Genomic DNA, 13734 nt, shown 5'->3' with positions numbered 1-13734 from the left:
GTGTGTTTCAAAATAAGATGATCCTTGTATCCGAAGTTGGTACAAGACATTGAGATGACAAGTGTGCTTAAATCCAACCTCTGCCGTTGAAGGGAAAGAAAGGGCAACAAGTCAATGACAGAGTAGAATTTTTAATCAGTTACTAAGTACTACTGGCTCCTCGTCCATGAGTCCCTCGCCTAGAGACCTTTGTGCGATTCTGTAATACAGGATACCCATAGTCGCCATGCACGCCCTGCATTACACAAATCATACACTTCATTCAAATTACTAGTCATTCGTCGTTGACCCTTTTGTAACAATTCAATAAAATTTAATGACCATTTTGTAACCGTTGATCGTTTTTGTAATTTTAAAAGTTCTGTGGTCAAAACATTCATTTTAGCATAGTTCAATGACTTCTAGTGTACTTTACCCAATTTTCAGACATCTTTTCACCAACCCCTCTTAATTGGTATCTCATAAGCAAAGATGCATTGCATAAGCACAAAGAAAATGCGTCTTTGTAGAGAAGGGCAAATGCATGCACGAGTAAGGTACATCTGTGCGTGCATTTGAATGTTAGTGGCTAGCACCGCATTGGCATATATATACAGAAGATAAAGAAAAGTGCAGACTTACATGATTGCCATGGCAAGAAGGATTTTTCGTGGATCCATCCGCGTTGACCTTTGATGCTTCAACCGACCTTCAGGGCCATCATCTGCATCTTTACGGGGAGGTGCAGTCACCGGTAGAGTAGGTAATGCACTTGACCAGAAGGGAATCAATGATCTGAGAAACTTATGGCGTAGTGAACCTATAACCAATAAATCATAAAAATTATATGAACACGATTTTGAGATCAGAGCATAAAATAAATGGCACCATGAACAAAGGCTTTTTTTTTAACTTACCCCTTCGAGAATACTTTTTACGATTTCCCTCTTCATCATCGGCATAATATGAGATTTCTGGATTTGTTTATCAACATGAACTGTACTTTACGTGTTGTAGCCACAGGCTGGGTTACATGGAAGCATGGAGAGGAACACCCAAGTTAAGACGACAAAAGCTAACGTACGAGAATTGACACATGCAAGCAGGCAAATCATATGACTCGAACAACTTAGTTCACATCCAACAATTAACAAAAATAAAACTTACACCAACAGGACTAGAGGCTTTCATGTAATTCTCAGCCGAACTAGGACCATCTATCTCCGTTATTTCGGACACCATAAGTTTAGAAGGTCTTCCAATAGTTGAGTATGCTTCATCTTTTGACACAGCAGGAGATGAATTCCCACCATGCTCCCTTCCTCCGGTAGAGTTTATGTTCATCAATGGATCTGAAGTAAATGCTGGTGGAGGATGATTTCCGAACAAATTCTTCTCCATGCCAGTCTGCACATTAGCAACTTCAGTTGTATAAAATTTATTAAAGCAGATATGAAAATTGATAGAACTCTAATCATATATCATATTCAAGCTAAGATGGAAAGCCCAATATAAAGCTGCAACAGAGCATGTCAAATCTCCAATTCCAAATCTCTTTTTTCTTTGGAACACTTCTCAAGGATATTATTTAGATGTTAATTTCAGAGGTAGTCAATGCCCTTGGCATTTAGAAACGTCAAAAGATTGAGTATGAGATTAAGAAGCTATTTCATAGTTCAATGCTTTTAGTGGACAAGGAAAGAAAAAGTTTTGCTATAGATAACTACGCCTACTTTTTACATTAATTATCATTGGGAACAGCTGGTTCTGCTGATCAATACGTTTGACAGGAAAAAATTCCTTAACAGAAGTCATGGCATCAATTTTGGAAACCTCTACCGGGGTAACAATTAAATCCCTAAACTTATAAGTCAATCACACTGAAAGGCCAAAATAAAGCTTGACCAACACATGCTGAAAAGCATAGCAACTGTACTATAATTTACAAGTGACAAGTGGGAAGGGTATGACTACGGAAGCACCGATGGGCAATATGATAATGAAGCAAAGGATGTACTTAAGAAAATGCAGAAGAAATATTAATAAGAAAAATATCAAAAGAAAAAGGATATCTAAGTTCACTTTACATTTAGAAGGAGCATTTGTTCTGAAACAGCAGAAATTGTGTGAACTAACCTGCATGATAGCCTCCTTCAGCAGTGAATGAAGACAGGATGCTGAATCTTTAACACTCTTGGGAGGCCATATCTGGGCAACAAACCATTGAAAAATGAGGCAATCTGAAGAACAAATATTTACAGACGTAAGTAATTACCAAAACCATCCACATTACAGCTATAATACAAGCATGTCAATCAGTAAACAAATTGAGGAATGCCACACAAAAATTGTATGGTCTTGAATCGTTATTCCTTAAGTAAAGATGATCAGAAGTCTTCTTGCATATGAGATAATCTCATTCACATTTTGTTCCATTATTAATATCAACCTCTGCTTCCATTATGCCATGGAAAATTTTCAAATAAATATAGTGAAAATGCTCAGAAAAATGTTAATCAGCAAAATAGTTTTATTCCACTAACTACTTATATGAATAGCTCCAAAAGCAGAAGCAAGCAGCATCACAATAGTTTTTATCACCGTTAACCCTCTATTATCCATCAATGTTTTCAAGCATAGACACATTTAGCATCTAGATGCTTCCAACTACTGAAAGGTTCAAGAATTGAATCATAATCAATTTTGCAAACTCATATTTATCGGTTGAAACAATACTAAACATAAGCATGTTGCTAGGAAACAGCTGATTCAAGGTGATTAGAAAACTTACAGATGTAGAACATGAAGGACAAGTATAGCCAGCGGGTGCAGTGTGCAGAGGAAAGCTTTTGACATGTGAAATTAAACAATTTGTGTGTATGACATCTAGAAAAGCAAAAACATAAAATAAGATTAAACAGCACGAGTCACACATGCTTTCTGCAACCCCCAAAAAACACTAGAGGCAGTATCCACGTCAGCATAAACATATACCTAAGCAACCCAACCGAGTAGTTTCAGAGCCATCCCCCTCCTGAAGCACAGCTTGGCATTTGCAACACTTGGGAGGCCAGTTATACTCTCCATCTATTACCCATTCGGAGTAAGTACGAATCTAAAGAAAAGTGGGAAGGAAAACACATTATAAGCTACAGAACACCATTCTATACAACAGTCAGTATGAAATTGTGTCATAACACTGTTAAATAAACAGAGCCGAAATGGTCATATTGACATTACAACAAAACATTTTTCATGATATATCATACAACTTAGAAAATTGGACGTATAGATTATCATAAAGTATATATTTTATTAACAAACCTAACATATCCCTAAGACATATAGTTGCAGATAAGTTGTACATCAACCAAAATCAGTTAATGACAGGAAAATTGTTTTTACAAGAAATTTCAACTCTGCACGCCACTCCCTACTTTTCCAAGTATAATTAGGATTATTATTGTTTTCACTCCCTTGTTTTCTCATAGCAACTGAAGCACAACCAGTTTTTCATTTAAGCCAACCAAAGTGCTTGGAAATACAGTTTTGCGTGCAAAATGAACAGAATGTTATAACTTACCACGCATATTTGGTGCTCAGGAAAACAAATGCATTCTCCACAAACAGGGACCTTGTGCACAAAACAATATAACTTTGTCGCCTGAAACACCGAAAGGAAAAATGGATATTTACATAATGAGAAATTTGCAAACCTTTGATCTCAACCAAATATCATCAGCAATAAATTTTATCCTATGCAACACAAGCTTGTAAATTCATAACATAACAAGCCACATTCCACTTGAACCCCCACCAAATATCAAGGTCAACAATGTTCCCCTCTATTTGATTGATTCATTAAAGTAATCAAATTCACATTTTCCAATTAATAGACTCCAAAACTTAGACAGAAAAGATCTTAAAGTCCAACATTCTTGAGATGATAAACAAAAATATCTCAAATCTTGATCTCAACCAAACATCAGCTCTAAAACTTATCCTATGCGTACACACTGGTAACCTAATACCAACAAGCTAGATTCCACTTAAACCCTCTGAATATCAAGATCAACATCTCCTCGGCTCAATTCATCCATTAAAGTAGTCAAACCCACATTTTCCGATGATTAAACTCCAAAATGAAAGATCTGAAGAGTCCTAAATTCCTTTAGACGATAAACAATTTTTTTTACAGATCTAAAACCTCCTGCGACAGTCCAATTGAACCTCCCCCAACACACTTTTCTAAAAAAATTAGAGTATATTCATAACATAACAAGCAACATTCCACTTGAATCTCCCAACATCAAGGTCAGTGTCCCCCCTCTGTTCGATTCATTCATTTCAAATTCGCATATCCAATTAATAAGCTCCACAAATAAGACGACGAAGATCTCAAGAAAATGCTTAATTCTTTAGACGATAAAAACATATTCTGATAGATCTAAAACCTCCAGAGATGAATTATGAATTTCAACACATATTTCTCAAGAAAAAGAAAAAATAATAATAATAAATCACCAGCAAGAACTATAAACCTACAATGCTAATAGCAGCAACGAATTTCATCAAGTGATCAAATATTTGACACAGATTGGTTAAAGAAAACATACCTTGCGGCATTTGCAGACCACCATTGCATAGATAAGCGATCAAGCACGGGATTGAATCACTTGATAAATTCGATTCCGTAACCGATTTTAGAAGCGGATTAAGGTGAAAAATAGCTAGGGTTTAAGGTCAAGCATAAGATCAAGACACGGAGAAGGAAAGATCTGAGTTGAAATGAATATGGAAAATTTATTTTTATACACCCAAGCTAAAAAAATCGAAGCTTTGATTAGCTTTATGAGCCTATGAGGGAGAATAACTTGCATTGATTAACGATTTTCACATTTTCCGTTATATATTTGTAAGTTAAATTACATTAGTCCATGTAAGTTAAATTACATTAGTCCATGTAAGTTAAATGATTAACTTTTGATTTTCACATTTAGTCCATGTAAGTTAAATTACATTAGTCCATGTATAAATTATGATAATTAAATTTAGGTTTAGTATAAAATTGAGTGTCCAACTTAAGCTTCAAAAAATATTTTTGTGTCTAAAGATTTTTTTTATTAAAAATAAATTTGTAACGTTTTATCAATTATACTTTTAGGTGTCTATCGTTTTTTTAAAAAAACTTTTTAATAATAAAAATTTTGTTTTTAATTAAAAAAATTCAACCCCCACTTGATCCCTATCCTGCTCCCTCCCTAGTTATCACCTATCATCTTCTGTCATTAACAACTGATATCGACCATTTTCGGCCACTATCGTCATCGTTGAATGGTCATTCACTCGTCGCCAAACATCACCGATTTCCTTAAATCTAAAATCCCCAATATCCAAATCCTTAATTTCCAACTTCAATTTCCTAACCGAAACATTTGTCGGATATCGTCATCATCGCCTAATGGTTGGATTTTGATCAAATGCACGATGGTTTGAATGGTGGCGATAATGTAGCTTTTGGATGTCGGAATCGACAAAGAACAACGACAGTGACTTAAAATCCAACAAACTTGTAAACACTCCTCCACGACAAATGGTGACAGATTACAATGAAAGACCAATCGGGGTTTGATCAGGTGTTGATGCTGGTATTGATGACGGTGGGGGTGATGTTCACCATTAGCCGATTTACGACTATGGAAGGGTGAAACGGATTGTTGGGTTTTTTTAATAAAAATGTTTTATTTTTTAAATTTTTTTAAATAAATTCTAAAAAATATCAGAATATAACACGTGTTAACGTCCGGACATCTAAAAGTGTAACGTGTGAAACATTAGGCACATATTTTAGCGAAAAATCTTTAGGCTCTAAACATTTTTAGAAGTATAGTTTAGGCACTTATTTTTGTATTAAGCCTTAAATTTATGTAAAATTAAAAGATTACATTGAAGATGTCAAAGATTTAACTGAATTAAATGTGTCATCGACCAGCGCTCCTTGACCTATTGAAAAGATGTCCAATGAGCCAAATGAGCAAATGAAGGCAAAAATAGCATGGAAAAGAAACAAAAACTCAACGTTTAACCTGATTCGCTGCCACCGTCCTCAAAAGATTCATACATTGTTGAAGCAAAACCTTTTCGTTTGCACTCACATGCACAAGTTCATCCATTGAAGAACTCATTTCCTCCACCTGCATAGGAAAAGTGATACATGGTCACATTTTCCGTTGATTTCTGTTATTTCGTCCCCATTTTTAGGTTCGAAGACTTCGTTATTACCGTTTGACGTGTTACTCGAACTCGAGTTTCGTATTAAAGGACAATAAGAATCTAATGATCTTTTTGTGGTGGTGAAGTTTACCATTGATGATAGTGAGCTTATTGGGGTTGCCATTGCCTGCATAGCATCAACTGCTGAACCTATAGCATCCTCGAGACTTTGGATATCGATCTGTTACCATAGAAACCAGAGAAACATTCCGTGAGCAGAATTGTTACTAGATTGTATATCGAAAAGCACGACAAACCAGAAGAATGGAACTTACTGATGCTTTCCTGACGATTGGAAGAAGAAGAGTGCATGCCTTCAATGCTTTGGTTGCTCCTACCAATGAACCGGACATGTCGTCGTCGAGGACGTCCCATGCTTCTAAATATGCCATCTACATTCATCGATTATAACATAATTTAATCGAAAATCAACTGGATTTCATATTTTCTAACAAGCATGCAGTAAGAAGTAGAAGCAGGGAAACAAGAGGAACCGTGGAAGAATCGAATTACAACCAATGTCCCGCAGCTGTGCTACTTGGACGCTGACACGAGTTTTGCATATGCGTATGCGCGGAACGAATTATATGCACTATTGATTCAATTCTTCCTAAACATGAAGTTTTTGAATCTTACTTGTCCCTTAAGTATGGAAAACAGTTTTAGTCTTTGCCTTAGCAACATCAACTTGATTCGATTGAAGGTGACCGAATTCTGCAGCTCCGATGTTCTAACCGATGTTTTCCGCAGATTTTTCTGGTACAAAAGAGGGTACGTTAGAGAAAAGATAACTGTTTATAAAAGAAAACTTAAAGCTGCCACTTGCATCTAGGTGGTGTAGGGGTATGACTTTCCGAAAACTCAACATACCGTGTCGGATATATATTCGTATTCCGATACTAAAAACCGAGTCCAAGTACCATAAGCTTGCATTATAGGTAATCCTTAACATAAACTAGTTTGAGTTCAGCTTGTTTGACAAACTATCACTGTGAAGTAAATTGAAGCATTGGCCTACAAGTTAAGAACAATAACCATACCTCTGATCCCCGTTTCTGCACCATGAAACCAGCATCTGCCTTTGCATTTACAAATCTCCATTGCAAGTAACGGTTATAAAGAAGCCTCAACGTATGTGCATCGTCATTCCGAGTCTCCCCTATCTTTTTTCGTTGAACATCGAAGGAAAGGCTAACATTCGAAGTGGAATTAATGGAACTACCAACCCGAGAAGGCCTTATGCCTCCCCTAATAGGTGAAGACATTCTACCATTACTAGAAATCCTTTTTGATTGACTGAACTTAGTCGAATCTGGATCTGATGAACGCCTTAACGGGCTATCGGTTTTAAGACTAACTTTTGCCGGCATCGTGATATTATGAGATCCAATCCTCCCTTTTGAATTCTTTTCGAAATCACTTGATGATGCCCGAGAAGGCTCATTGACACAATCAGTATCAGAGGTTTTCTTGGGAGACACGGAAACCCTCCTCCTACTCTCATTAAGCATCATTGCTCGTTGAAATGACTTAGCCAGCATTTCACTATATTCAAACATCTTCTTTCCACCATCACAATCAGAACTCCTCGACAACATATTCAAACCAGAATTCGCTTTCCAGGTTCTCTCCGGCCAGAGCTGCCGCCGGTCCACTGGCTTCGAATTCTCCCCATGATCACTCACTTGAGTCTTGGTTTGAAGTGAAAAGGACTCCTGTTGAAACGAAACTGATAAACTTCTCGTTGAAGTAACCGAAATCTTTGTGGCAACCGTTGGTTCCGAAGCATTGACATTGTTTCCTTTGGACACTCGCCGTCGGTCCGCAGATTGAGACCGTTTAGGAAGCGAATGAGGCGCCGTAGAAGACAGTGTGGTATTAGTCGAACGAGAGATAAGAGGTGCAGGAAATCTTGAAGTCGTAGTTTTGGCGGCCATTGTTGTTGCTTGTGAAGAAGAAACGGAACCAGAGGGAGACAAATACCTAGAGCAAACAGCTTGTATCGTATGCCCCCGATTTCTCTCGCAACAAACAGTGGAGCCATTGTCTTTAAGAACATGTCTTTCGGTTGTTCGGTTCTCTTCTTCATGGCTATTGGCTAGCTGTTTGTTGTCGTGTTTCTAAAAAAATGCAACAAACTTTAAATTCATAATGCTCCAAAGAATTTATTAAGAGAAGGATGGAATTGTGATTCTTACAAGCGAAGCTAAAGAAAACCTATTTATTAATCATGGTTTCAATATAAGGTAAATTATCTATTTAGTTGTTCAATTATTTTTGTGTATATGTTTTTATTACTCAATTTTTTTTGGTGGCATTTTAGTTATTAATATTACATTTTTATTCTATTTCAATAATTAATCGTTAAAAGTTTAATAAAGATATTGATGTGATCTGATGAAATAATAATTTGTCTCTATAACTTGTATATTTTATCAATTTCAATCTAATTTAAAATATTTAACAAACAATCAGTTGGTCAAGTGGAATGAGACACTAGGTCTTTTAAGCAAGGTTAAGGGTTCGAATCTTGGCGTTTGCAAATGAAGCAAACTGGGTTAAGAGAGTCGCCCTCGCCTCTGCAGGTAAATAAAATGTAATAATAGTCACCAAAATGTCAAAATAGAAAAGTTACAACAATAAGTTGGATGACTAATTAGACAGTTTACCCTTTAAAATTTTGCTTTTTTTCGTGCCATCTCTTGATTTTCTTTTTCTAATTTATCAGTTATCAACAATTTACATTAACATGGAAATTTGATAAGCAATATCCAAATGAAAAGAACATTACATGCTCGAACCAAGTGGTTTTCATCGTAAAAGAATTGTTAATATTCTTGAAGATCCAGGTTCGAGCACCATAGATGTTAGGGGTGTGAGCGTTAAATGTCGAAAGTTTGAGAGTGTTATAATCCCAAAATAAAATGAAAAGAACATTCAACACAAAAGTCATAATTTTTTTTATTAAATTACATGAAACTAATTTTACGCATTAAAAAATTCTCATCTTTACAAACTTGTGTTTTTATCAAACCAACTTAGAAACATGTCAAATTAAATTTAAGTCCAAGAAAAATCTTAGTTAAGGATCATACCCTATATTTATATTGCTTCAATTCTTAAAAAAAAAAATAGATAACCATGTTAGTTGAATATCCGACCTTAAGTATAAGAATATGATCCTCTAAAGACGTACCAAATACAAGTAAAAACTTTGAAAAATTTAAACATTCTTGTGTGGGTACTCACAAAACCTAAAATGATCATCACAATTAGCAGCAAACTAACAGACAAGTAATTTCATTGCAAATCGACGAAACGTTCTTAGTTCAACAACCACTTTAGGGTTCATACTAAATAAAAAAACAAGACATCAACGTAGGTACCTTCAAATGAAAGAAAAAACATACTATCAGCGGTTCATGCTTAAACAAAGTCCTTCCAACTTCACAACATATAAATTCTTCAGCGGTACTGCAAGATGAAAGCAAGAAACAACAGAAAGATTAAATAATTACAGTATGAAAAACCGTAAAGATTAAATTCTTCCATCAAGGACGAAGCGGAGGATCTCGACGGATGCCATTGTTGAAAACGTTGGAGAATAAAGAGACGAGAGTGGAGAAGAAGTATACAACTACAATTCAACATATATTAGTTTTGTTAAGATATATCAGGTTATTATGTTAGCTTGATGGTTGAGTGTTTAGTATTTGTTCATGAACTTTGGTTTGATTCCCTTGGAAAGTATTTTTTTTATCAAATTAACAAAACGATGTCATTTTGAGTTTTTAGTATTAAAACAGTTACGCCAAAACGACATCGTTTTGGTGAGGGAGCCACGTCAGCAACGTCACGGCGCGGAGACGTCATGTCATCGTTCCGTTATGTCATTAACAGCGGGGTGACATAATTGCAGTGAAACATAAACGTCAGTGATAAAATTAGCAAAATTGAAATGTCAGTGACATTTTCGAGCCCGAGCTTATTTGAAGTAGCTTACCCTTTATTTTTTGGTAAAAGTACATAAACAATACCCTGATTATAGGGTACTGCTTTGTTAAGTCACTTAATTATTGAAAGTTACAAAATGATCCTCTAACTATAGAATGTTGTTTTGTTAAGTCTCTCAATTATTAAAAGTTACAAAATGATCATTTGACTATTTATTATGTTCTAAACTCATGTTGTTTTTTTTACGTTAAGAAATTGACAATTGTCTAACTTGGACATTAACATGATGACTGAGATATGATAGTTATTTGAGATTATGGGATCGTATTTTATCGAATCACGGTCAGTAAGTTAATGTTCAGCTCAAAATATCGTCAAATTTTTAACGGAATAGGACGAGTTTGGTACATAATGAATAATTGGGTGACCATGTTGTAACTTTTCATAGTCGGAAGACTCAACAAAATGATACACTATAATCATAGGACTATTTTGTAACTTTTAATAAGCAAGATACTTAATAAAACAATATCTTATAATCGGGAGACTATTTATGTCCTTTATTTTATTTTTCGAATATAGAACAGTAAGGGTTTAGAGCCTCGAGCATCCTTGATCGGCACTATTCTTTATATCATCCAAACGGTCGTCTTCAACCTAAATAGAAGGTACAGGGGAGAACCAAATTGATCCGACCAAACCTAAACTTGTTAAGTCATGATCAGCAACTATATTACATTCAAAACAAGAACTCTATTGATAATTAATTAGTTGGTAAATATGGTAACAGCCTAAGGAGAACCTAAATTTCATACAACTTATTTAATTTAAAAATTAAAGCTTAATTGATAATATTGTTAATTGATCTACGATAATTTTTCTCGAATAATCTGAATTGATTATAAGATAATATACATTCATATTTTTTTAGCCATTGATAATACACACTTCTTACAGATGAAAATGAATACTTATTAAATTTTGATTTAAGTTAAACTTAAATATATGAAAATAATTATATTTCATGATTAGTTGCTTATCTCTTAATACAAATACCTATGAGGATTAATTATTATTGTGGACAATAAATATCTTGATTTTAATTTCTTTTGATGAATGGTATGACTATATAACAAAGTGGTTATACACAAGTAAATATTAGAAAAGGTCTATTCCTTTTAATTTTAATTATTTAGTATATTGATAAATTAATTTTGATTAAATATTATAAAATATTATTTATGAAGATAATTCTCTGAATTTAATTTATTAGGTTACAATTTAAACGTTTATTTTTACTTAAAAGTCTTAATATCTCATCTTATTAAATTAATGGATTGTTAATTCTAGTTTGATATCATTTAAGTAAGTCTCGAGTTTTAGATTTTGTGTATGTAAAAAAGTCTCCACTAAAAGACACATCCATCAAAACTAAATATACAACACGAATCAATTTGGATTAATCAGGACGAGACTCTTAAATCCGAGAGGGCAACCATAAAATATGGGTTGTTGCTTGTTGGTTCTAATATACTGTTTTGATAGTAAAGTAAATAATAAAAAATATGTCCGAAAATCCAAAAGCCCAAAAACGAGATTAAAAGGGAAAAAGGCACAAACAAACAGCCCCTAACAAGTTGCACCCCTGCAAATGTGAACAAGCGCGTTAGTTTATGTCCTAAGAATATAGTCAGCCTTCATAGTTAAAGGCCTGTTTGTTATTTCCCAGTTCGCGCTGATAGCATGGTAAATAAACAAAACACACAAAGAACCGATCACCAAACACTTCATAGAGGGAAAAACAAAAAGGAAAACTCGGAGTCCATAGCTAAACAGAACAACGTGCATCGATCCAGCTTGGTACGCCAATTGTCAATTCATTCTTTTGGGTTTTCCGATTCATATCCAAATCTCAAATGGGTATCGATAAGTATTCATTATAATTACTTAAATCCTTCGAATTTTGTTTGTTTGCTTTCGCTGATAAATTTTCTCGGTAATTCTTTGTTTTGCCTTCTTGAGTTGAATTTTCCACAAGTGTGATTTATGTTGATATTGTGGAAATAGGGTTTTTGAGATTGGGGTTTTCGGTTTTTTATTGAGGATTCTGTGATTGCCATCTGGGTTTTTGACTTTTGATTGAAAGTTAAAAGGTTTTGATGCAATTAGTATTTTTTTTTTGTTCTTTTGGTGATTTTTGAGTAAATTGGAGTTGAAGAAAATGGTCAACCAAAATCATGCTCGGATTGATACCTTAGAGCTAAGATCTCTTATTGTAAGAAAACTTGGGCATCAAAGAGCTGAGAAGTACTTTGATCAGCTAAGAAAGTTGTTTAATTTGAAAATTAACAAGTCCGAATTTGATAAATCTTGCGTTAAGGTCATTGGGAGGGAAAATATACCGCTTCACAACCGGCTTATTCGATCCATTATCAAGAATGCTTGCGTCTCTAAAGTTCCGCCTTTGAAAACAATTCGGAAAGTAGGAAGTAACCTTCAAGTCGGAAATGGTTATCAACGGAATTGTCTTCAGTATCTTTATGGGGATGCATTTCCACCCTCCCCTTACAAAGGTCGGTCCCCTATCAACCGGGATCGAAAGTTTCGAGACCGCCCTAGTCCGCTAGGGCCACTTGGGAAGACACAGAGTGTTGTATGCGAGGAGTCTGTTTCCAAGGCACAAGAGCAGAGTGCAACTGAATTGCTTTCACTTGGGAGCAGACCTCCTCTTGATGTTGCATCCGTGGAAGATGGAGAAGAGGTCGAGCAGGTAGCTGGAAGCCCTGGTGTTCAGAGTAGAAGTCCTGTTACGGCTCCTCTTGGTATCTCCATAAATTTCAGGGGAGCTCGTAAAGCTCTTCCAAATGTGTTCTCGTATAATAATTATCACCTCGAGATATGTCAAACTAAAGGTGAGCTACCAGATACGAGATCATTAAGAAGTCGTTTGAAGAAGAAGTTGGAGTCAGAGGGAATCAGCATTTCGGTGAATTGTGTTAACCTACTGAATAATGGCTTGGATGCATACATGAAAAGATTGCTGAAGGCCCCTGTAAAACTGGCAGCCGGGTTAAGGCCTCGAAGGTTACCTCCAAGTTACTTGCAACAATCAGAAAGATCTTTTTATGTATCGATGCCTGACTTTTGTGCTGCAATGGAACTAAATCCACAGGTGCTTGGAGAAGATTGGTCTATGCAACTTGAGAAAATTAGTCTTAGCTCTATGGAAGATTGAGGAGAACCTGGTTAAAACATAAACCAGCAATATAGCAGCTTAGGAAATTATCATTTGTGTCTTTCACGTTTAGATTGAAATATATATGTGATTCGGTTTCCTTTTTACAATCTATACTCTCTTAGCTATGCCATTGCAAAAGTTTATGATTTTTTTTTCTAGTGAATGAAGCCCTGACTTAGTGATAGTGAGAGGAGGTTTTGGACATTTGTAGGTCTCAAGTTCGAATCTCATCGAGTGTAGGTTTAATCCAAATTATTTCGTTACATCATACACTAGTCACTAGTCCATGT

General features: G+C 35.2%; 3 protein-coding genes across 4 annotated transcripts; 1 reads left to right on the top strand and 2 right to left on the bottom strand.

The window, feature by feature from the left end:
- LOC120178598 (zinc finger protein-like 1) lies at nucleotides 1-4824 on the bottom strand. The gene is given in 11 exon segments (XM_039184412.1): nucleotides 1-235; nucleotides 622-799; nucleotides 897-962; nucleotides 965-982; nucleotides 985-1003; nucleotides 1147-1386; nucleotides 2116-2187; nucleotides 2771-2865; nucleotides 2974-3094; nucleotides 3563-3643; nucleotides 4596-4824. Coding segments are annotated over 11 exon segments (1014 nt in total). The 5' UTR covers nucleotides 4620-4824; the 3' UTR covers nucleotides 1-135.
- Nucleotides 4825-5934: 1110 nt separating this feature from the next.
- Nucleotides 5935-10125, bottom strand: LOC120178619 (protein SNOWY COTYLEDON 3-like). The gene is made up of 7 exons (XM_039184423.1): nucleotides 10063-10125; nucleotides 7293-8372; nucleotides 6889-7008; nucleotides 6528-6644; nucleotides 6344-6433; nucleotides 6066-6173; nucleotides 5935-5982 (listed from the first exon to the last, which is right to left on the bottom strand). Exons 1-7 carry the CDS (start codon nucleotides 10123-10125, stop codon nucleotides 5935-5937), a joined length of 1626 nt encoding a protein of 541 aa, XP_039040354.1.
- Nucleotides 10126-11936: 1811 nt separating this feature from the next.
- Nucleotides 11937-13553, top strand: LOC120178645. Of its 2 annotated transcripts, XM_039184442.1 has the most exons (2): nucleotides 11937-12066; nucleotides 12587-13553. In XM_039184442.1, the coding sequence occupies exons 1-2, from the start codon at nucleotides 11950-11952 to the stop codon at nucleotides 13439-13441; spliced, it is 972 nt and encodes a 323-aa protein (XP_039040373.1). In that variant the 5' UTR covers nucleotides 11937-11949; the 3' UTR covers nucleotides 13442-13553. The 2 variants fall into 2 exon arrangements, with proteins under 2 accessions (XP_039040373.1, XP_039040372.1); XM_039184441.1 differs by having other exon boundaries at nucleotides 11989-13553.
- The last annotated feature ends 181 nt before the right edge of the window (nucleotides 13554-13734 follow it).

The sequence above is a fragment of the Hibiscus syriacus genome, unplaced genomic scaffold (genome assembly GCF_006381635.1).
Source record: "Hibiscus syriacus cultivar Baekdansim isolate YM2019G1 unplaced genomic scaffold, ASM638163v2 tig00112354_pilon, whole genome shotgun sequence".
NCBI classification, from domain to species: Eukaryota; Viridiplantae; Streptophyta; class Magnoliopsida; order Malvales; family Malvaceae; genus Hibiscus; species Hibiscus syriacus.
Note: the sequence above shows the minus strand (reverse complement) of the source record. Positions and strands in the feature narration are given on the sequence as shown.